This window comes from Colius striatus, chromosome 4, assembly GCF_028858725.1.
Source record: "Colius striatus isolate bColStr4 chromosome 4, bColStr4.1.hap1, whole genome shotgun sequence".
NCBI lineage: Eukaryota > Metazoa > Chordata > Aves > Coliiformes > Coliidae > Colius > Colius striatus.
In genome coordinates, this window is record NC_084762.1 from 8,716,279 (window position 1) to 8,740,611 (window position 24,333).

Consider the following 24,333-nt stretch of genomic DNA (forward strand, 5'->3'; position numbering starts at 1 on the left):
CCAGGTTCAACCAGCATCCCAGAGATGTGTTCTTGCCAAAACTATTAGTTATTATTATAACACAGAATTGCAGTACACTAAAAGTAGAGCTCAGTGGTTTTCATTTGTGTTTACGTGATTGTGGTGTAGACCTTCATACCTTGGGTTTCTGAATTGAAATCTCAATTTAGTTTTCAGCTAGGAGTTTGAATGTCACTTTTCCCATAGGTATAGGAACTATCCAGTGTTCCCATTGGGAGTTACAGCAAAGAGAGAATTTGTATGTGAAATAGTCAGGGCTATTAATAGATGATACGCAGGACACACGTATTTTACAGTGTCATTACATAATACACTATTTTGCTTATCATGATGGATTTAGTCTTCAAATCCATCTTCACCTGTATTTAAAGTTCTGTGGAATTAATCTCCTCTGTAGTTCTCAGAAGGGTTGTGAAATGGTCAGCCAGTACATCTCTCCATGAAGCTGCTGAATGACAAATGTGGATAATAACAAACAAACAAACAAAGGAACCTAATTTTAAAAGGCAGGCAACTGTTTCTTAACATCTCAGATTTATTTAAGGTTCTTAAATGGCACTCAATATAAATTATTTTAAGTGTAGGAACATGGGAAACGGTTGGGTGTATTTCAAGTGGACTAGCTGTTTGAACCATAGTAATTCTGAAAGGGCCATCGTGGAACAAGAATGCATTTTGAGACAAACCTGTTGGTCAAACAGTTGTTCAAACAAAGACATTTTTCAAAGGAGATGTCATTGTCAAGAGCAATCCAATACAGATTTAATCTACAAGAAGAACAGGGACTTAAAAAAAATTAAGGTAATGCTTTTTTTCCTTCTTCCCCCCCACCCCTCAGCATTCATATGTTGCTTTCCCATGTCTCAAGGACAAAAGAAACAGCAAAAACTTCCTTACAAAATCATCCATCAGTCTTATGTGACTCAAAAGTTTCAAGATATTACAAATTACTTATCCTTGCCATTTTAGTTATAGACTGTAGTACCTGACCTCCACCTTTAAAACATCCTCCCCATACTGTTTTGATATATATTGTTGAATGTTGTTTTTAAAATCAAGTTCTTTTACTGTCAACATCTTTGTATTTTCCCCCAAATACTCATATTACTCAGAAAAAAAAAGGTATTCTTATGGGGGAAATTCCAGAAAGGAAAAAAATACTTTTCTCTTCCTTTTTCAGGACCAATTTCAAAGTTAATTTCACCAGTGGCCCTTTTTCTCCCACAGAGACAGCTTTTCTACTTTTTATTGTTCTCAGTATTCCTTTTTTAACTAGTATTGGTTATGTTTAGCTCTGAATAACATGTAATTGTGAAAAGTTTATCAGTTACTCTCTGTAGATTTCTATCCTGCCTGGAGTCTAAAAATGCACCTGAAGGTGTTCTCAGCTCCTGGAAGAGACTTCCAGTCTCAGATAAGCCTCGTACATAAACATGCCAACCTTAAGGAAGTGAGCTCCCTCACAAATACTGCTACGCGGAGCATCTGGCAACTTACTGACAGTCTCTGAGCTTAGGGAATTTTCATTTAATTCCTTTTATTTCATGTGAATTCAGAGGCAAGGCCATGGGCCTTTCCCCCCGCCCCGCCCGGCACCGACAGCCACACCGACGAGGGGGAACGTTCCCTCTCCGCCGGCAACGCGCATGCGCCGGAGGCGGAGGGAGGGCGGGCACACGGCTGCGCCTCGGCGCGCTTTGCGTGACGCCAGAGGAGGAGGAGGGAAGGAGGAGAAAATTGCGTCTTACGCTTAATTCCATCGCCAAGACTTTGTGGACACTTCTGTGTCCTGTGGATGTGCAGTGGGATATTGTATCCCATCTTTCCCTGGGACCTTTCGCTCACTCGGCGGTGGAGGTCAGAATATAACGCAAGAGCCGAGTTTCTGTCAGAAAAAGGGGTTTTTCATAATGAATCGCATTGAGACACAGAGGCACAGGTGTCCAGGCGCTCTGTGAGGTGGTTTAATAAATAACAGTCAACGCAGTTTAAATCTTAATCTTCACATCTTAGGCTGGAGGAGGCTGAGAGGAGATTTGATCACTCTCAGGGGATTGTAGTGAGGTGGGGGTCGGTCTCTTCTGTCAGTAGTGAGTGATAGCACAAGAGAAAATGGGCTGTAGTTGCGCCAGGGGAGGCTCAGGTAGCTTGTTCCCTGACAGGCTTGTTAAGCATTGGCACGGGCTGCCCGGGGAGGTGATGGAGTCACCATCCCCGCAGATATTTAAATGCAGAAGAGCCGAAGGACACGATTTACTGGTGGGTTTGGCAGTGTGAGGTAAGTGGTTGGACTTTATGAGCTTAAAATCTTTTCCAAACGAAACGATTCTAAGATTCTATTAAACAGTGTGAGGAAGAGACGCGTTACTGAATATGCACAACGCACGGTATAACCTTAGGGCCCCTTCAAAGCCAATGAATCGCAAATGAACGCAATCACGGGCGCATTGTGTGCTTTAAAGGCAGCCTGTGGCTTCCACAAAACGATGGGGCGGCAAGAAGGAAGGAAGGGAGGAAGCGCGGGCGCGTAGTCACGCAGTGTCGGGCGCGCTGACGACGCGCGCGGCCGCCGCCGGGGCCCCGAGAGGCGGAAGCGCTGTGCAGAGCCGCGGCCATGGGCCGACACTGGCGGCCGGTGTAGCCGGAGCTCCCTGCGCGAGCCTGTGGGACGGCGGCCTCAGCCGCGGGGAGCCGCTCGCCATGAGCAGCCCGCGGCGGGTGCGAAGCGGCGAGCACCACGGCCCCGCCGAGCCCCGCGGATGGCGGGCCCGCGGCGCCCCCGGACACCGGGTGCCGGAAAGGTGAGGGCGCCTGGGCTGCCCTGCGCGGCGTTGGCAGCGGAGGTTCGGCTTGGCGGTGTGCCGCACCTGGCCTGGGGGCTCCTGCCCTGCGGAGCGGGACTGGGCGGGCGGCTCTCGGCCTCAGCTCTCTCCAGCGGGGCGGCTCGGCCCGTGGCAGGGCTCGGATACGAGAGGGCAGTCGCATGAGGGAAGGAAAGGATTGTGGCAGGTGGAGGCTTTAACGCTAAGAGAGAAGTCAGAGTTGTCTAGAGGAGGAATGCCGCAACTGCAAAGCAGTCTCCTTTCCAATTCCCTGCTAAAGCAGGTTCCCCTCTATCAGAGGGCACTGGAACAAATCCAGGTGGGTCTGTAAATCTTCAGAAAAGAAGCCTCCACACCCTCCCTGGGCAACCTGTGCCAGGGCTCCCTCACCAAAGAAGTTCTTCTTTGTGTTTAAGTGGAACTTGTTGAGTTACAGCTTATGTCCATTACCCCTAGTCCTGTCACTGGCTACTACATAAAGAAGTGTTGCCACATCCACCCTTTTATGCATCAGTTTAAGATAAATTTAAGATAACTATCCTTGAAACATGTCGTAAGCCTTTGGCTAAGTTACTACAATGAGTTGTAGAAGGTCTTGTTTCACAGTAACTTTGAACTCATGGTGGAAGAGGCAGTTTGTGGCCTTTCCACTAAGCAGTAATCCTCATGCACTGGAAAGTTGCATGGAGCACCAAGTGAGTTCATGAAAATGCTTCTCTTACAGGAATGAAACTTGTTTCGTTGGGGTTCAGGTATTTCAGCGGTAACACCTTTTGGGAAGAGCAAGTATTCAGGCAGAACATTAATTATAGTGTTTGAAGAGCTGGCATAGGTTAGCTAAGAAATGTAATTGTTTTGCCAGGGAGATGAATTTGAAAACAGCTTGAGTGTTGTGTTATCTTACCAAACTCTTCTGGATTTTATTCCTGCTTTTGAATAATTTTAAGTACCCTCTGAATATAACATAACTGTTGAAATGTTGTAATTTCTCTTAAAACATATACTTTTGATCTTCCCTGAGAGGTACTCTTCATGTGTTTCTTCATTCTTCAAAGCCAGGATAATATTCAAGGGTGGATGAGAGACATAACCAGCCTTTCTGCGGGTGCAGAACAGGCACAGAAAGAAGAAAGCGTTGCCGTACAGTTGACGAAGCACGAAAAGGAAGTTACTGTTCCTTCTAATGAGCTTGGTTCAGCAAATGCAGCTACTGACCAGGAAGAGCAATCTGCATTAGAAATCAGAAAGGACTACATATGCAGAAGTAGTGGGAGACCTGAGAATACAGATACGATTGAATCTCTTGTGATGGATCAGGATGCATCTGGAAACTATGAACTCTATCTGCCTGTGTCTGGTAGTTGTTCAGCAATGGAATCATCTGAGGACAGGTGAGGATTTCTGTAAAAAAATACATTAGCAGCTTTTCTGTTGAAAGGGAGGAGGAGTGCTTTCAGTTCATAAAAGTGAATTTCTTGGCAAAATTTCATGTGTGTTAATGAAATAGGTCAAAATGTTAAATTTTAAACTTGGAAGGCCACCTTCACCCTTTAGATAAATTGCTTATTTTTATAGTGTCTCAGTGACCTTTGTGAAGTGAAGCTCTTAAGAGTAGGATGCAGACATTGGGAAACTAAGCATTGAAGGCAGATACTCTGGTAGCCTAGTTCAAACCTTGTGAACATTTTGTTAGGGGCAGTACTGACAGTGATAGAAGGCTTTTTTAAATCCTAGCGTTTCAGCTTTTGGGTTGCTTTTCTGTAAACCTCCTGCTATAAACTGAAGTAAAAATTTAGCTGTGTGATTCAGAGTTGTCAGTTAGAAGTCCTTACCAGAGCATTTGGTATCTGGAGGAAGAAACAGAGGCAAAGGTTTTAAAGAAAGGTACTCCAAACTTTAGAAAGCAAAATTATTGTACTTTAAGAGTGGCTTTGTTATTGAATACATTATTAAAATAAAAGAAGTGATTTATAGTTAATTGTCTTTTCTATAGGTATCCAGTGGGCTATTTTAAACAACACCCAAAATCTACAATAAGAGTTTAGTGAAAAAGTAACTAAAAATAAGTACATGTTTTCAAGGGTGCTTTAAATAGCTTATTTCCTGCTTAAATTGTTCTGTCATTTACGCTCAATCTTGTATGTTAATGAATTTTTAAATGTTAATGCACGTTTAACACTTAATACACAGATTTATATAAATACATATGGAGTGTTTCATGTGTTGTCAAGTGTGATACGTATGGATCGCCATCCTTCTGAAGTTTAAAATGATCTGCTACTTGGCACACTTAATTTGGTTTGATTTAACGTGCCTTTGCATGCACTATGAATAACAGAGAGTTTAATCTGACAGAAAAGTTTGTGATATTTATCCCTTCACAATAATAAATGGAAGGCTTTAGGCATTGTTTCCTCTTTTGCATTATATCTTCAATACCAGGAGTTCCAGTCCTGCAAATCTATTAGTATAAAGCTATTTCTGGTTTTGCCCTGGGTGTTGAACAAGTACATGAAGAAAGACTGAAGTACTTGCCTGTAGTCATAAACGGGGAAAAGGTAAATGACTGCTAAGATTTCTGTTGTTACATGAAATGTGTGTTGATTTTTATTGCAGTGAGGAGGACATGTATCGTGATGCAGAAGAAATAGAGAGAGAGAAAATGTTACTTTCTGAGACAAGCTCTTCAGGTACATTGGAACTTTGTTCTCTGTTTTAAAGACAGTATTACAATCCATTGTAACAGTTAACTGTGGTGATTCCACACACTTGTTTCCAAGGCCTTTTGTGCACAGGTGTGTGCAACAGAAGTTGCTTATCATGACTGAGTACATTGTATAGTTTAATTCACAAAATGATCCATTTTCTGTAAAACTAGGTGGTCTTAGTATTGATTTTTCACTTGTTTTTGTAGTTACTTTAAAAGACAATGTGACTCCTTTGGCAAGCAGCCATGTAAGCTATGCTGTGAGTGTTATGCTTGAAATTTACTGGTTTATAGTCGTTGTATCAGGATCTGATGTAGGGATTATGTGCTAATTTAGTGGTGTCTGTTTTGGAATGAAAACTGTTGGGATTCCAAGAGAAAAAAAAATGTATTTCTTCTTTCTACCATTGTTTCTGGCTTACTCTGAAAGATCTGTTAATTTCACTCTTGTACTCCAGCAGCAGAAAGGAGAGGAGAAAGTTGTGTCAAATATTATAAATAACACCAATGTTATTTTAAAGTGATAGAGTGTTTTTAGAAATTCAATAGTTTCTCTGTGTTGTTCTCTTTCACAGTTCTCCCTATAATGTTACATATTCCATTTTGACAGAATATAAATTGAGTGTTGCACCTGAAGTGGACATTATGCTGTACTGCAGAAAAGAATGGAGAGGAGACACACCAGTAGCAAAAACAATGAGAAAGGTATCAGTTCTCTTTTTGTTGAGTTTTGTTGGACGTTTTGTTTTCATTTGTACATTTAGTGGGTGATTTCCTACAACAACAGTCTTTAAAACAGAAAATGCAGTTGCAGTGTTTTCCGTTGTCTGGTCTTGGCTGGCAACTTGGAAGATGGTTTTGCTTGGGTTCGTTCAAATTGTTTTTCTGCATTCTTGTTGATAGTGTAGGGTTGGTTTATACTGTTCACTGATGTTTTAAGATGGGGAGCTTGAATGAATAGGCTCAGTTTTTTGTAAGTTTTTCCTGAATTTGTATTTTTTGTAGTTTTTGAATGAGTTTTTTTACATTAATCTCAAACTAGAATGGTAGAAAAAGCATAACATTGGTCAGTTTTGGTGTTGTTTTGTTTGAAAATACTTTCCATAAATAAAAAAATCCATGTATCACCTTTAAGAGTAAGAGAAGCACAGCTGCACAGGGCATTGGCTCTTGCTGGGTTTGCTGAAGAGACATACTGAGCTTCAGAAGTTACATGTCAAGGTTGCTGCTTCTGCTAAAAGTGTCTGTGTGGGAACAATGGGGAGGAGACAGATGTGCTGAGGCGTGTGTCAAGATACTTCAGTGTGAACACAAATTTTCCCTGGGGCAAAAACAAACTACATGTGACACATTAAGCAAATGGAACAAACTATTCCTGAAATGTCTTGTAAGAATGATAGATTTTTAGATTTATAATCTCGTGTGTATTCTGTTTGTATGTTTGGGTTTGTTTGTTCTTTGTTTGAAGCTGAAGTAGGTTACCTACCCACAGTTCAATGGTATTGCTGCACTAGCATAAAAAAAAAAGCCCCAACCAATTATCTACTTAAATTTCTTTGGTTTCTTATTTGTTACTCAGCTGAACTAAGGAAATTTGTTGTTTTCAAAGAAATTACTTGTGACAAAGGTACAATTTCCAAAATGGGTAGTGGTTCAAACCCTGGTTTTAAAAAAAACATCAGTATTTGGATGCCATTATTCTACTTTTATGATACTAGTGTATGATTTGTTAATGTTTCCATATTACTTGGATTTCTAGGGCTATGAAGCAGTTGCTCAGAAGTTTGCATCTATAAGGAGAGTACGAGGTGACAATTATTGTGCTCTAAGAGCAACTCTTTTCCAGGCACTAAGCCAAGCTACCCAGTTACCAAGCTGGCTGCAGAGTGAAGATTTTACTATGGTACGTGTCAAACTCTGATCCTCTGACAGCAGAGAAATCTTGCTTCCACTCTATTTGATAACTGTATGATCTTATTTCTCTAATATGCTATGTGTGCTTACCTCTCAATATCCTTTGAATTGAGAAGTAGTAGTGTTGATTTTTGTTGTGCATTTACAGTGATTCTTTCCACTTGCAGTGCAGTCCAGATCACCTTAGTTGTAATGTATAAGCATTACTGTAGTGCTGACTGTAATGGAACTTGCCTATCTTCATGTTTGCCCTCTTGCTTTCTTCTTACTGCATGTAATATGGCAAGAAGAGATTTCCCACAAAGCAACTGGTGTAATAACAAAAAAATAAAGAGAATATATTCTAAGCACATTTGAAAGAAACCTCAGCCTTTCAGAAGTCTCGTGTGTATTCCTGTGCTATGTATGGTTTCTCTAGAAAGTGGATTAACAGATTGGATGCTGCAGGCTTTTCAGAACATGACTGTTACTCATGTCTTCAATGCCACTTAAAATAAGTGTAAGAGCAACTCCAACCTGACATAAAGAACAGTTCATAAGGAGCACTGACAGATAGAAACAAAGATACCTTACTAAGAGGAGAAGAATTTTTTCTGAAGTTATCTTTCATTTGGTTACCTCAGTGAACATGGACAAAACATGTAAGAAGTTGTCTATACAGAAGTGGCCCACTTCGTGGAAGTAAGCTTCCAGTTGTTCAGGTTGCTGCTGGCAATGTAAATGAGTGTCTGATACAGACTCTTGTATATAGACTGGCAGTGCAGACAGACTCACTCTGCTGGAAAAAGATTGCCTTTTCATAAAAAAAGATTCTCCCAGCTGCAAGCACCTCCACGTTATCAAACTACAGATTTCCCAGAACATCTTTAAAGAAGGGGAAGACTTTTAAAAATGATGTACTTTTCAGTTTTTAATGATGTTCACCTTCTTTTCGTACTGATTTATAGAGCAAAATATGTTATATGGAAATTAACATTGGAGAAGATAGTGGTGTGTAATCTTTGTTTACTTAGTTCTGGATGTTCAGTTAGCAGAGGATGCCAGGCTGAGGTGGAGGAAGGTCTGTGTGTATCTGACAAATACTTGGTTGCCATTAAAGAGAACATACTGCTAATTTGGAGTCCTGATAAGATGCAAACATATTGGTTGGTGGCATGTGTGCTGCTCTTGCTAAATAGTGAGTTAATTGTGAGACAAGAGTTGCTCTTCCAGTTTGAGCAGTAAAATGAGTTAATCAAAAAAACTGGACTTGCAACTACCAGGATGTCCTTCAGGAGACAGTGTAAAAGCTCTTAACTGAGCAGGTGTAGGAAGTGAGTAGTAAGAGGCAATTCTGAGGCTAAAGTACAATCTAATACATCAACTGATCGTCACCTTCTTTTCTTCTTTGCAAGAAAACCTGTCCCATAGTGTTTTAATTATGTTCCCTGAAAGAAAACACAGTTTGTGTGTTTTGGACAAAGTAGCTTGCACTCAACCAAGACCTCTGGATTATCTGGCAGATGTCACCACATCTTTAACCTCTTCTGTTGGTTCAGGGCCACCTTCAAACACAGTCACTGTCATCTGCTGCTGGAGGAATTAGAGAAAGAGAAAAAACATGAGTAACTTGGGGCAATTAATCTATTAATTAATGTGCTTATGTATTGGTTAGATCTGGAAATAGTAACAGACTAGTATTCAGACTGTTATCCCAACAAGTATTATAAAGAGCCAGTTGTGTTTACCTATGACCATCTTAGTGTGATAATTGTTCAGAATAACATATGAAGGATCACTTTAAGGTGCAAAATGTTAAAAAAGCCCCAAACAAAACAACAAACCAAACCAGAAACCAAAAAATACTTGACAAAATAACAATGTGCAAGTTGGTGGTTTTTCCTTTCAAGACTTTTGACTGAAGTTGCCTTCTCTTCTCAACTTCCAGCTCCCTGAAAACTTGCTGAGCAAGTATGACTGGATCAAGCAGTGGCAGCTAAAACACAAGCTGGGCAGGAAGAGGGGAGAAATAAGTGATGAAATCAAAGAATATTTAATACTTCTAAGGAAAAAGGTTGGAAAAGTATTTATTCTTGGTCACTTGCAAATAAGAAAAATTACAAAGGTTTGTAGTGTGATGAATTTAGCATAAGGATGCTTTCACTAGTGAAAATAATTCTATATGTGTACTGCAAAAACAAATCAAGGCAAGTGTGTCTGCTTAGTTCTGTGGGAGTTCTCTGATCTTTCACTGCTTGCTTTAGCCTCGTGCTGGAATTAATTTGTAAGCAGCTCCACAGGAAACTGTTTAATGCAGTTTAAACAGTTTAGTTAATGCAACAGTAACATTTTTCTTCTGTTATTTCTTATATTTATTTGAAGGAGTGATGTGAACTGTGGATAAACAGTGTTGCTACCTTGAACAGGTCATGGAAAGGAGAAGGAAAAAAACCCCAAACCAGAATGATGCTGAAGTAATTTCAAAGGAGTAGTTTCTGTTCCACACTTAAACTTTTTTGTTTTATAGGTATTTTTAACAGTTTTAGGTTAGCATAACAGGGAAATTATTGCGCCCTTTCCTTATTTGCACCTATCTCCATCCTTCCCAACTAGAAACTCTGCAACCTTTTCAAAAACTCTCCAGTTGTTCCTGCCTTACTGTGTCTGCATTTTTGTCTTTTTTTTTTTTTTTGAAGGCTGTTAAGAATATTTTAAAGGCTGAATTCAAGCAATTTGAGGGCTGGAATGAAATATGCATTCTGAGTAACTGAAATGTAAACAATGCGAAGGAGGTAGGATTTAAGATACAGGAAACAAGAGGGTTGTTACCTTATTGCTTATTGTCCCATTACAATGTTTGTTTTGCTATCTCACAACAATTTCCAGCATCCTTGTTTGCTTTGCTTAAGGACTAATTTAAGCAAAATCAGACTAACTTGACCTTGGTAAGACTAAAGCTGTGGAAATAGTTGTTTATGAAAGGTCATACAGCCCTTCACTAATGAAATTCTGAGTGCCTGTGCTGAACATCTGTCAGTTCACAAGTGGCTAATTGCAGCTCTTTACATGATGATGGCTATTGATACTCGTGTGTGTGCTGATGTTTTTTGTTGCAGTGGAAGAATATAAGTGAAATCAAAGGTCCTGTTGAGAAACAAGAAGCTTGTGATAACTTGTTTAAAAATGAAGAGGAGGAGTATAGTCTCTATGAAGCACTAAAATTTTTGATGCTTAACACTGCCATCGAATTATACAATGAGGATAAAAGTGGAAGGAGAGTTCCTGTCTTCTCATGGTTACTGTTTGCACGGGATACATCCAGCAACCCTTGTCAGTTAATGCATAATCACTTGAATCACATTGGTCACAGTGGAGGCCTTGAACAAGTAAGGAGAGATTGTTCTTACAGTGTTATTTTCTGGATTTGGAGACTTTGGTTTCAGGTGGTTTAAGAAATCATCCAGCTTTGGATCTAGCTGAGTTTAATAGTGTAGCATCTGGTCTTTCACTGGGAAAAAATGTAGTAGAACTGTTTGACTATAAATGCCTTTCTTTTAAACATAGATTTTTGGGGGCTTTTTTGTCTGGCAGCTGACACTTAGGTAGCATTCTTTGCAAGTGTGACATTCTGTTAATAATGACATTTGTGTTAGCCTCCTAATTGTTAAAAAAAAAAAAGATGAAAGAAACTGAAGCTCAAATTATGAAGAGAAGATCTCTCTGTGTGTGTACTTCATGTATAGTACACAACTTGGTGAGTTCTGATAAACTTATGCCAATTACTGTCTTTATTTGTTCCAGAAATGGTGTGCATGCTACAAAAAAAAGCCCTGAAACAAAACATAGTGGTTAATAAGATGAATAAGCTGAAAGACTTTTAGAAACATCCGTTTCTGAGAAATCCCATTGAACACAAGTTCGGTACAGCAGTTAATGGCACTGTTTAACTGCAGACACTAGAAACATGGAAGTGTTATGTTTTGTTTCTGTTTATTAGCTTAAAAATCTGAGGACAGTCATATAGATGGGGCAGGTTGGTAGTGCTCTTAAATTAACTGATTGGTTGGTGACTTTTTTGCTGCCATGTTTAGTCCATAGTAAGATCACTTATTTTTGTGCTGATTTGATTTGTTTATTTCAGTGGTAGTCTTTGTGAACTGTTATTTAGAACAAGATATTGCTACTAGAGCAGATAAGTCAGAAGAATTTCCAACTTCTTTCTCTGAATTCCTTCTGATACTAACAGGCTTTGTAAGGGCTTCCCATCTACTTCTTAATTTGACTGGAGTTCAGGGTACCCTCTAAGAGGGAAAAGGTTCATTGCCCAAAACCTGCTCTTGTCTCCTTTAGTGACTTAATGGGGTGAATGCTGGTAAAGAGGATGTCTTTCCTACCTGTTTGTAGGGAAGTGGGAGTCTCTGTATAAAGTAGCTTTGTTTTTGAGACTTTTTTTTCATGCTGTGCTGTTGGGTCTGAAGAGCTTCATGTTAAAGGTATCTTGGAGGTGTATGACTGAGATGCTGAATTAGAGATACTCACGTATATGCATTCTCAGTAGAGGTGCTCGTGTGTATGCATTCTCACGTTGTATTTACATCTGATAGGTATTAGTTTAGTGTTTTTATGAGAAAAATCTTGCAAAAGGTAGGTTTAATTTTACACATCCTGTTTCTGTTTTGTTCCAATGTAGGTAGAAATGTTTCTCCTTGCTTATACTCTGCAGTATACCATCCAAGTGTATCGACTGTATAAATATAGTACTGATGAATTCATCACGCTTTATCCCAATGACCCGAAGGAGGACTGGCCTGTGGTGACTCTCATCACTGAAGATGACAGACATTATAATATCCCAGTCAGAATGTGCCAGGAGACTGTGCCATAAACAAGTAGGTTTTGGCAGACAAACCTGTGCTGCTTCTTGAGGTTTCCAGTGCTACTTTGAAACAGGATGATGATGACATCTGTATCATTAAATCTTACACAAGTTGAAATGTATCTTTGAAAAGTTTCCATCTGAGAAAAAAGTATCAAACAGGTACTAACTTAGAGAGTAATAATTTTGCAAGTATGGCTTTTGTTGCACAGAAAAGAAAAGAAGGAAATGTCTGCAGTCCTTTTTTTGAAGGACTTACTCTGAATTAACAATGCAAAAAGTATAGATTTACTTCTTAAAAGAAGATAGGTGAGACTGTGGTAGGACATGAGCTGACCTTCTGCTCCCTGAAATAATGAGATGATGATGATGAGTTGACATGTCTGGAAAATAAGCTGACAGGATCCTGACTGGTGTTTGTAATGCTACTTAGAAGCGATTTGTACAAAGCTTGAGTCTCAGGAAACAATAGAGTTCTTTTGTGTGCTTGTGTTAATGCCTGCCATGGTTTATGCTGTAAGAGAGATGTTAAAGTTCTGTAATGCTTTGGGACTTTTTCCCACATGAAGTCATCCATTACACTGAAAATGAGGAGCTGTCTCCTTTCAACACCATGAGAGGATCATGGCAAAGAGACTTGATAATAAGGAAGTTTAAAAGTTGGTTGTTAATAGGTCAGAAAATCAAAACCTACACAGAATTCCCTTTTGTGATAGCCGAGATAATCATGTGCCCACTACCTTCCATGGGTATTTTTATCCCTGTTCCTGTCATGTTAATTCTTAACTGCTTGCTGCTGTGGAGAACATCAGGGATTTTAATTTGTCCAGGGAGTGCAGAAGAGGGGAGTAAACTTCTGGTGCAGCTTCTCCCTCTTGGGAGGAATACGTGGGAGGCGGTTCTGTTTCTGCTTAGAATTATTCACTATGCTTAAAACTGAAGGAATACAGAATATATCAGGTGCTGGGAGTGCTGACATCCTTTAAAAAAGTAGTTAAGTAATAAAACCTTCACCTTCTAGCTTAAAGGGAAAGGATGCCCCACAGGATGATTCTCAGAACGAGAGACTCAGAGTTGATTTAAATGAAATGCCGACCATACACATGGCTTCTCTTAGAAGGCCTTCTGATATAAAAGGGGTAAGATGATAAAAAACTACTTTTTGTTAAAATATTCTGGAGGAAATGGCATGCAAAACTTCAGATTCTTCTGTTTTCTACTCCAGATTGATTTGGTTTCTTTTATTGTGAAATAAATGAGAATGTGTCTTCACGGTGTTCAGAAACGTGCTTTACACACGTTTCAATGAGGTCTGTTACAATGAGGTCTGTTACATACTTGGTGCTGTATTTATCATGTCTTTGCCTTGTGAAACAAACTTAGTCTGTTACTGAAAACTTCTGGGAGCTACAAGGGAATAAAAATAAACCAAATACATCTGGCAGTATTATTTTTTTTGGTTTATAGCCTGTTTTCTCTCTAGCTTTGTATTCTTCAGGCTTTCATTTTGAAGTCCTTGTGCAAGTTGGTTATTTCTTGAAAGCTGCAAAGCTATGTAACCTGTGTAACTCAAGGAATTGCACATGGACAGCAAAAAGAGTTTTCCTGAATTACTATTACCCAAGTCATGCTGAAGGGGAAGGAAAAGTAAATTAATTTTTGCAACTCCTTGAACTGATAGAAAAGTTGTGGCTGTGATTTAAATGAGTCCAATCTAATTGTGGTGTATTCTCGATATTAAACAGTGTTTGAAACAGAAGCAGGTCCGAATGTATGAGAAAAACCTCTAAAGTAGAGGCTTTTTATGGGCTGAGTGCAGTCACTCAGTGTGTAAAGACCTCTCCTGACTGGTTGGTACATTGGGCTGAGCAAAACTGCGTCAGCCTTAAGTCACCTGTCACTCCTGTAGAAGTTGAGGAACAGACAGTAGAAAACCTGATGTCACTTTTTGTTTTCCATCCATGTTTTGGAGCTAAGCAGTGAGTCTGTCTGCTGGTGTGCAGTTTAAGTAGAAAATGGACAACTGATGGTTTCAAATGTAGACTGGGCTGGATGATCTCTAGAGGTCCCTTCCAGCCCCCACCATCCTGTGATTCTATGAAAGTAATCTTTTTTAACTGGAAAAACCCCAGACTCCTGACTTTATAGAAATTTCAATATGTAGCTCAAAGTGGTAGGCACTTTTTTTTGGTCTCTCTTCCCAGAATCAAATAATTCTGCAAGAATTTGTGGCTCCCTGAGATGGGATAGAATGTAGACAGCGTCCTTGGTGTGCCCATTCATCTTTTATTTAGAAAGAAGAGAAGCTGCTGCAGTACTCACAAAACTAGTGTTGTCCTCAAACAGCTTCAACGTGTTTCATAGAACAATCACTGGCAATGTTCACTCCAGGTCAACAGCTGCCCCTGGTACCTGCTGCAGTGGCTGTGCACAGGAGCCAGGAACATCACCACTCCCAGAGGGAAGGCCTGGTCCCAAGGGACATGGAGGGGCAGCTGGACTGGTGGTACAGAGAGGCCTCCCTTCCCCAGGAAGGGTCTTCTGATAGGGGTCACCTCTCCCTGGCACTGGGCAAATGCCACACGCATTTACGGTGCAGAAGCAGCCACAATGCCACTTTCAATGTTTTGTGTGACCAAAATGCTGTTCCTTCTGACCTAGGGATCTCCAAAGGTGACGGTGTAGCAGCTCCAGCTTGCCTTTCTAGCCTCGTGTGAAGGGATGCCTTAGTTGACAGTAACAGTGCATAGGTAGATGAAGGACATCCTGAAGCTGTATGAGACACTGAAATGAAGTGGTAAGGGATGTGACATTTTTTCATTCCTCTTTTTTTTTTTTTAAGATCATGTTGAACATCAAACAGTTCATCTGTTTTTTACCTTGAATAAGAATCTGCTAGTAGAGGTTGAAATATGTAGCAACTCCTCTGGTTGATTTCTGAGCGTCTGATTTTGTTTATGTATTCACCCAAACCTTCAGGTGATGTATTGACACGTTTGAGTCTTCACAGCCAGAATAATTTCTGTAGGAACTGGAAGCTTAGCTGAGATATGTGAATCCTGAGCAGTGTTTTTAGGACAGCTTACTCTCTTGACACAAACACGAGCCTACATATAATGTATGGTGAGAAATATGTGAGGCTGAATTCTCAGATTGTCCAAGAGCAAATCAGATAACCTTTGAAATGTCTAAACCTGTTAGTTTCCAACCACATTTGCAGGTGCACAAAGAATACACTGTTTTTACTGTCCTTATAATAGAGGATAAAACCCCAGTTCCAACCAGAGAGGTTCTGTAAAGACTGAAAGTTCTTAGTGAAACAGAATAAGCATGAAAATTTTTTTCAGCTACTGCCTGTACTGTTGTTCCTGAATTGCTGAGGTGGTAAAAGTTATTTCTAGCTGAAATAAATGCATTCAGTGTAAAACTCTGCATCTATGGACTACTGGATGGAACTGTACGTGGCTGTTATCTTTAAAGGTGGAGCACTTGCTGGACTGCTACTCTCTTCATGTTTCTGAATGTTTTCTACATTGTAAGATTTTAGATTTTCTTGAAAGGTTAAGAGAAACAGTAAATGATATTGAGCAAAGGGGATATACAGGATAGGCCATAAACCTCCAAACTGGACATTTCACACAAACTTTCTTCTTTGAGTGGATGGTAATGGGATTTTTTTTCAATATTATTTAACATTTTGACTTTTGTTTTACAGCAGAAGTTCTGGGTGTTTTGCTCAGAGGGGTTCTGCAGAGCTGGAAGTAAGAAAGCCTGCTTCTTACCGCTTCTAGGCACGTTCACCTCTTGCTGCCAAAGTTTGGCTTCTGTGCCAGAGTGTTATGAAGCACATCGTGAATGCACTTGGAATTTGGAGGATTGTATTCCTTTCAGCAAGCAGGAGTTAGCAGCAGTTTCTGTTCTCTCACCTGAGTATCATTTCTGAATTTATATCATTGAAGGGTAAAAGAATCAATAATGAAATTTCTTCCCTGGGGTCATTGTTGAGCTGCTCAGCTAGCAGCACTGAAAACAAAAAGGGAAGAGGATTTTTACAACTAAAACAAAATCCCCAAGCTTCAGAGAATTAACAACTTTTCCCCTTGCATTAAAGAGCCTTTGCACAGTGGCAGACCTTGCTGGCTCCTGCTGCATGCCTCAGACTCTCATCTTCCATTCAAGTCTTCTGAGATCATCCCCAGAAAGCAGCCAGCTGGAGTGTCACTGGCCTCCTGCACCTCCTGCAGGTATTACCAGAGGGGCTGGCACATGGTGCTTAGGTACCAGCTTTTAGTATCTAATATTAGTGTTATTTTTAGACTAACAAGTGGCTCCATGGTGTTCATTTACTGATGAGCCCTTTGTAGAGCTGTCTTTGCTCAGATATGCTGGGCTTTGTCTCATCAAACCATGCTACAAACAAAAAGCTTCTATTATTAAACAAAATGAGGGCCTTTTAAGGGCAGTTGATTATTGTAAACTTCTTTTTTTTAATAAGAAAAGTGAAGTTGGAGCAAGGCTTAGGGCTGTTTCAAGCAAATCTGTGATGGCTTCTTCAATCACTTGGTTTGTAAGACACCAGAAGACAGAGGGAGGTGTGACTACATCCTCTATCATACACAATCACACAATCTTAAAGGTTGGAAGGGACCTCAAAAGATCATCCAGTCCAACCCCCCTGCCAGAGCAGGACCACCTAGAGTAGGTCACACAGGAGCTCATCCAGGTGGGCTTGGAGTGTCTCCAGACAAGGAGACTTCACAAGCCATCTGGGCTTCCAGACCGGGGAGCTGGACATGACAAGAGCCACAGCCAGCTTGGGGGTCTCTGGAGGCACCTGGACAGCCTTGTCACAGGGCAGACAGGATGTGAGGGGTCATTTTGTGGGCTGGAGAAGCCAGGCTTCTCTCTGAAGGTGTGGTCTGGATCTCTGCTGCAGGCCAGCAGAAGGAGAGCTGAGGCAGCAGAGTCCTGGGGGTCAGCTGCAGGTAGAAGCAAGACCTTACCATTTGGTCTCTCTGAGACCTTTTTGACAACAGTAGCTGTTCCAGTGTCACACCAGGAGACACTGTGGTGCCAGAGTCAGCCTTCTTATGGGCTCTGGGTTGCTCATGTTTGGTCACTTTGGAGTATCTAAAGGACACATTCAAAACCAAACACTACATTTATTTGGTTAAGGGATGTTTTCCCAGTTTCCTAAGAAGAGCTTTGGTGGCTTGCCAGATGAATGGATGACATCTCAGCTTGCTCTGGCCTGATGCTTTCCTGTAAGTACCGAGTGTCTATTTAACAGGAGTGATGAAGGTCTTAGATTTGGTGTGGAAAAAGTGTTCTGGCCATGGTGTTTCCATATCAACTCTCAGAGGCTTTGTAGAAACAAAGAGCTCGTTCTGCAGCGTTTTATGGATACCCTTGGATTTCATTAGCTTCAAGTCAAGACCTTGCATTTGGAAGCGTCATGTTCATAATACAAAACCAATTTGTGTGTTGGATTAATGTCTCACCAGGAGTTGTATTTTGTTTGCTCCAAACGAGAAGAGCACTTTAGACCATGTCAGGTTATCAGAATTAATAAACCAGAAGCAATCAGGATCACAAATCATATGCAAACTGTTAGAACTTTACTTAAAGTAATAAGAATATGAAAGCTATTGGACAATATTGGAGCACAGTCCATCCCTCCCCCCAGAGAAAGCATGGATCATTCTTTTTAACAATGCAGAACTATCCATCTCTGTTAAGTACATGAACAGCACTCAGTTTTAATGCAACATGAATGTTTATACTCTTGACCTTAGCAGTCATTTTAAAAATATACAAAGTTTTAACCGTCATTGGATTCTTTAAAGAGAACTCACATGTTTCAAGCAAAGCAGAAATGGTCATTGAAAGAACAAACCAGTAGCTGTGGCATTACAAAAATGCTAAATTACAGAAAGCAATGTTTATTTGGAGAGAAACCAAGTGGAATTCTGTGAGTGTGACAGAAAATGGTGCATGAGGTAACACTACATTTAAACTCTAGGATGCCTGGAGTGTAGTCTCAAAGGGTGCTCTGGCTCAACACCTACAGTCCTTGCAAGAATTGACTGAAGTAGTTGTGGATGGCTACTGGGCACACTGCTTTGCATAAAGACAGCTTTATCCTAAAGGAAAAAAGCAGATACTGAAAGATACTCTGAAAGAAATGAAAACCAAGCAACACTTCTCAGATGAAAGATGCATTTGCTTAGTCCTCAGATTTACCTTCGAATTACAGACTGAAGTGAAAGAGTGGGGCCCTTACTCCACAGAAAGCTGTATAGAGCAATGACCTTAATCCCAGTGTAAGTGCAGCATGCCCTGAAGCATGGCTAGCTGCTGCTCTTGCCTCTGTCAGTTCTGTAAGCCTGCTGAGAATACAAGAAGATCTTGCCCTGTAGAATACTCCATGGTCAGAGGGCCATGTTGGGTTAAAAACAAGGCCCCCAGACATCCCACCCCCTCTTTCCTCAGCAGACTTTGGACTGCCCTTTCTTTAGGTTGCTGCTTCCAGACGCTACTCCCCACTCCCGGTTTTAAAAGTATTTCCATGAAACCAAAACCAAGTCAATTTCAGAGACACCAAGGCACAAATAGAACATGCAAATATGAATTCAGTGGTTTCAGGCATTTCTGCAGCGCTGTTGCCTGTTGCATCTTTCACCGGCATTGATGAATTTTATCCTCTCCTTGTAGTAGAGCACTGCTATCCTTGTAGTGTTACTCTGCAAATGGTGCAGTCTGACCTTGCACAATATGATCAAAGCTATCTTGAACATCTGTTGAGAAACTGCATCTCCTCTGAGAGACTTTCTGGGAGTCACCTCTACACAATTTGTTTCTCCTCCACGATGATTTCCTGTGGTGAAGACAAAATAGTCCTTGTCTTCTGCTCTGCCCTTTAGCGTTTTGCCCATCTTTTGTAGTTTCTTTCTAGAGTGACCTTGTGGCTGGCCTTGCTTACGTAGGCAAAGATGGAGAGCACAGGATGGGTGAAGCTTGCTGCTCCCTCCATTGCAAAAGACATGGCAAAATGTGCTGTGTTGTGCTCCTGGCACTATAATGTTCATCTTCATCTAGTAACTAGCACCTAAAACACTGCCCAGTAACCTTTAAAGGGCCATGAACTTCTCAATGAAGATGCTAAGTGAAAGGGTTTTGGTTCTCTCTGCCCACCAATATGGTCTTTGCAGGTGTGAGGTGCTTCCAAAAGATACTTCAGCTCTAATTTGTGGCCATCTCTCTCCAGAACCACAGACTCCCTCCATGCTCAGGTGTTCCTGTGTGCCCTTGGGCACTCCTAGGAGCCTCCCATCCAGTAGAGATGAGGCAGGCCTTAAAACTTGGTGCTTTAAAGCTTGGTAACTGCCAGGCCGTGCTCCTTGAGCACCATCAAACCCATTTCAGCCATTCCAGCATGCAGAACCTAGCCCTTGGCCCCTAGATTGGCTTTCTGTGGGCTGTGGCAGGAATGTGCTCTGCCACTGTTGCACAACAAATACCACAAGCAGTGTAGGAGGCCTGAAATCCCAGGTTCAAGTCTACCAGCAATGTATTTGTTTCAAACAAAAAAAGCAAGGGCAGCAACCTCAAAAGCTGATCTAAAATAAGGGAGGGGTGAGAGCAGTGTTCTGAAGATGATCCTCATGGGATCTAAGCTTTGAGTGCCTTTATGAGAGCAGAATCTGGGGGGGAATCTGCCCAGTTGAAAACCATAGGTTGCATTTTACATCTTGTGTGTTTGCCTTTTTAAAAGATACAAGACATTGCAGACAGGTTTTCACAAACTCAGGAAAGTGAAGTGCACTTGGAACTATGTTACAGAATCACACAGAATCTCAAGGGCTGGAAGGGACCTCGAATGCTCATCCAGTCCAGCCCCCGTGCTAGAGCAGGATCACCTAGAGTAGGTCACAGAGGAACCCATCCAGATGGATCTGGAATGTCTCAAGAGAAGGAGACTCCACAGCCCATCTGGGCAGCCTGTTCCAGTGCTCCCTCACCTGAACAGGGAAGAAATTCTTCCTTGTATTTCTTTGAAACCTCTTATGTTCCAGCTTGTATCTGTTGCCCCTTGTCCTGTCATTGGCCATCACTGAGAAAAGCCTGGCTCCATCCTCCTGACACCTGTCCTTTATGTATTTGTAAACATTAATGAGGTCACCCCTCAGTCTCATCTTCTCCAAGCTAAAGAGCCCCAGCTCCCTCAGCCTTTCATCATAAGGGAGATACTCCACTGCATCATCTTCACGGCCCTGTGCTGAACTCTCTCCAGCAGCTCCCTGTCCTTGAACTGACAGGCCCAGAACGGGACACAATATTCCAGACACAGTCTCACTTAGAGAGGGATTAATTTCTTAGGCTTGTTGATGGTGGTAGGTAAGGGTCTGTCACCTATAAAAATGCATTTGTAGCTGCTTTTTTTTTTGGAGGCTTTGCTTTTGCAATTTTGTGGCACTTGCAAATTCTGCAGAGAAAAATCAGTTGATCTAAGTAACCAGTCAACTTAGTGCCTGTAGCCTTCCCGTTGTTTCATTATAGCTTAGGAAGGATTTGTTTTTGTTTATCACAACAGTACACAAAAGCAGAGTTCCAATAGTGCTGCTTTGGAGAGCAAAACACTCCAAAGTTGAGCAATGCACATTAATTCCAGGCTCTGCTGTTTTCTACAAGTGTCCATACACATTGATTTCCACCCAGGCAGCATTCTCATTAAAAGTTAATGCAAATAAATGATTTTTTTCTTTTTCAGTTCTCCTTTTTTTCCCCTGTTTGCTTTCCTGTTGTGTTTTTGCTGAATTATGGATAAAGCTGTGATTCCAATTTTAAAATGCATCCTTTCCTAAGGGGGGATTTGTATGCTTTCATTTGTAGCTAGGCCAAGCTGTTGTATTGCATAAACCTAAGAATTTACTCTGCATTACCTTGATTACAAAGGGGAGTTATCAGAAAGGGTAGGTACTTTTTGTAATGCTGAATGATGCAGATGAAGAGAGCTGGGAGGAAGCAAGTCACAGATGCAATTGCTTGCTAGTTTCAGGCATTTTTCCTTACAGAGTTAAGTGAAAAAAGGCTCAGTGCAGTACTCATATCTTCTCTGCAGATTCAATAGCTTGGTTTTGCTTTGCCCTCCTTGTGGGCACCCAAAGGGTGGGAGAGCACTTTACAGCTGGCTCTGCAATATGGAAGTTTTGTCATCAGTAAAAAAATCTCTGCAGCTTAAGATTTTTTGCTCATAGAATCATAGAATGGTGGGGGTTGGAAGGGACCTTGAGAGATCATCCAGTCCAATCCCCTGCTAAAGCAGGTTCCCCTCGATCCTGGGGCACAGGAACATGTCCAGGTGGCTTTGGAAACCTCCAGAGAAGGAGCCTCCGCACCCCCCCTGGGCAGCTTGTGCCAGGGTTCCCTCATCTCAACCCCAAACAAGTTTCTCCTTGTGTTTAAGTGGAATTTTTTATGCCTGTTGGTTCTGCCTCATTTCATGACACTGTCAGGCTTGCAACTGAATAGTGTATGTTGCAGAATAAATGTGGAGCTGCCCATCCTGGCAGGGCTCTGCCATGAGTCCCCCACCAGCAGCCTGCTCTGCACCCCCACACCCTGTGGGAGCCTGCTTCCTTCAAAAAATATGGTATTCTTGCACTTGAATTCTAGTCAAAAAACAAACAAGAATGAGGGAAAGGAATCCCAACATCTTAATTTTCTAAGATGTTTCACACCCCTCCCTCTGATGGCTCCTCTGCTCAGAAGCCAAATACTCAGAAGGGGAACGCATTGCCCCTCACCTTTTAGTCCCTCTCCAGGGCAGCTGAAAGAGCAATGGCAGTAGCCATAGCTCAGGTGTTCTCTGCCCTCTGGTTCGTACATCTCCACACCACACTGTTGTCTCTAGGATGGATATACAATAACTATAAGCTTTTCAACATCTCTTTCCCTCCCATTCCATTTGACTGATCTAAATCCTGGTATAGCTTGCTGGTAAGGGTGTTTTATTTACTCTTTTATGTAGCTTTAAATGGCAATCTTTAAAGAATGGCTTAGTCTTAGTCCCACATTAAGGTCGTGTTTAGACTCAAGTCCTTGTTCCAATGAACATTCTAACAGCCACAATAATAAAAAAGCCCACACAAGGCCCTGGTATACACACCCATCTCTGTCTACACAGCCTTCCAGTGCACCCATGGCTCCTGCAGCCCTGCTCACAGAACACTCAGCTGCTCCCAAACCCGTGCTGCTCACGCCACAACCGCAAAATGTCAGCGAGAGATGGAGCCGACGCTGCTGCTTTGCCACCCCCTGCGCTTGGCCGACGACGGCGGCCATGGGGCCTGCTCCTCGTTCCCGGGGCCTGTTACTCGTTCCTGGGGCCACTTTGTAGCCCGACACAAAACTCTGCCCAGCAACTCTGGGCACCCAGGCCTCAAAGCATCCTTTCTCCTTTCTTTTTAAGAGCAAGGCGCCATCCCACAAAAGAAGGCGCTCGGGCCTTCAAAAGGTTTCTGTTGGTGAGTCGTGGCCTGCCTGAATCGGCTGCATTCATCAGCTCGCCCTTCGTCTCGGGCAGCTCCCTCTCTGGCTGCAGATTCGGCAAAACACCGAGCAAGAGCCAGATATAAATCTCTCCCGCTCAAAGGAAATATTTAGCAGAGAAACGAGGAGAAAACAAAAGGCTTCTGTGTTACTCACCCGATGCTCTCAGCCGGGGCGGCCCTATCTAAGCAGCGGGCACCAGCGCGCTCCTGCCCGTGGTGGCTCTGCCCAAACGGCCCCAAGCACTGCCTGGGAAATGCAGAGCTTTTTCCATCAAGTCTGCTGCATGGTAAGCATGAGAGGCCTGCTTAGGACAGTGAGCAGAAGGGAAAAAAACACCCCAATGCATCTTGTTACTTCTGCAAAAGGAAAACTGGAGACAAATTAACACAACTTTACATCCGCATTAAAAGCTAAGGAACGTTTAATCCACAGCTTATCAGTGTTCTGCCCCTATTTTCCTGCTGTGTGAGCTGTTCTCAAATCAAATATGTAGGATGCAGATCAGCTTTGTTCCTTTTTGTTGTAACTGTGATTGATTGTGTCTTTCAGTAATTCTCAAGAAAGTCTGGAAAGGCCAAGCCTCCCTGTGGGTTTGTTGAGATGACTGCACTCCGGCCCTCCTCATGTACTAACTTAGCAGCTTTCTATTCTTAATTGTCAGACAGTCATTTCATAAGAAATAAACACATGAGGCAGCTAAGCCATTTTATAACTCAGGAAAGTCCCTCTGGGAGTGCCTCAGCATTTGCCTGACACTGGAACCAGTAACACTGACTGGGAGCTGAGCTGCAGAGGACAGCTGCCTTTTCCCAGCTGGAACCAATCAGCCTGGCTGGTGCTGAATCTGCCACCGACTGGGAATCGAGGCAGGGAGTGTTACAGGTGCTGGCCAAAGCTCCTGACAACAGTACCCAGGAGCAGAAACAGAGGCTGCAGAGGATAGATTGTTCCTTGGGAATGTGCCACCCTCCCCAAGCACTCTGCCTGCCCATGAGGAGAGGCCCTGTGGTCCACTCCCCTGCTCCTTCAGTATCTTCCAAGGTAAAGGACTATTAAGTATTATAGGAAGGTTTGGATTGGGTATTAGGAAGATCTTTTCCTCTGAGAGGGTTGTCAGACACTGTCCCAGGTTTCCCAGGGACGTGGTGGAGTCCCCATCCCTGGAGATATTTAAAGCCCTATAGCTGACGTGCTGAGGGACATGGTTCAGTGATGGGCTTGGCAGTATGAGGGGAGGGGTTGGACTCAACGATCTTAAAGGTCTTTTTCAACCAAAACAATTCCCTGCTTCCATTTCCTTCACAATTCAAAGTTTATCTTTTACAATACCGTTAATTTAGCTCTGTATGACCAATAACTTACTTTTTATATATGTTCATCTTCTAGCTAAAGCAAAAGCTTCAGTGCTTAATTTGTTTTCAATTTGTTTTCTTTTTGGTGCAATTATGACCTTGAAACCT

General features: G+C 41.9%; 1 protein-coding gene across 7 annotated transcripts; it reads left to right on the forward strand.

Annotated features, from left to right (window-relative positions):
• The first annotated feature begins 2,167 nt into the window (after window positions 1–2,167).
• On the forward strand, window positions 2,168–15,259 carry OTULIN (OTU deubiquitinase with linear linkage specificity). Of its 7 annotated transcripts, none has more exons than XR_009818705.1 (9): window positions 2,536–2,822; window positions 3,899–4,234; window positions 5,460–5,533; window positions 6,161–6,255; window positions 7,310–7,453; window positions 9,392–9,517; window positions 10,560–10,829; window positions 12,134–13,458; window positions 14,981–15,259. XR_009818705.1 is itself a non-coding variant. In XM_061996000.1 (9 exons), exons 1-8 carry the CDS (start codon window positions 2,722–2,724, stop codon window positions 12,326–12,328), a joined length of 1,341 nt encoding a protein of 446 aa, XP_061851984.1. In that variant the 5' UTR covers window positions 2,536–2,721; the 3' UTR covers window positions 12,329–12,332; window positions 13,341–13,757. The 7 variants fall into 7 exon arrangements, 5 of the variants coding, with proteins under 5 accessions (XP_061851987.1, XP_061851984.1, XP_061851983.1 ...); XR_009818706.1 differs by lacking the exon at window positions 14,981–15,259 and having other exon boundaries at window positions 12,134–12,481; window positions 13,341–13,757; XM_061996000.1 differs by lacking the exon at window positions 14,981–15,259 and having other exon boundaries at window positions 12,134–12,332; window positions 13,341–13,757.
• The last annotated feature ends 9,074 nt before the right edge of the window (window positions 15,260–24,333 follow it).

What these genes read in the sequence shown, in the direction of transcription:
- OTULIN (XM_061995999.1), top strand. Translation starts at nt 2,722, where the DNA reads ATGAGCAGCCCGCGGCGGGTGCGAAGCGGCGAGCACCACGGCCCCGCC. An exon ending in TAGCAAAAACAATGAGAAAG is followed by an intron (nt 6,256 to 7,309) that starts GTATCAGTTCTC and finishes TTGGATTTCTAG; the next exon opens with GGCTATGAAGCAGTTGCTCA. An exon ending in AGAGTGAAGATTTTACTATG is followed by an intron (nt 7,454 to 9,391) that starts GTACGTGTCAAA and finishes CTCAACTTCCAG; the next exon opens with CTCCCTGAAAACTTGCTGAG.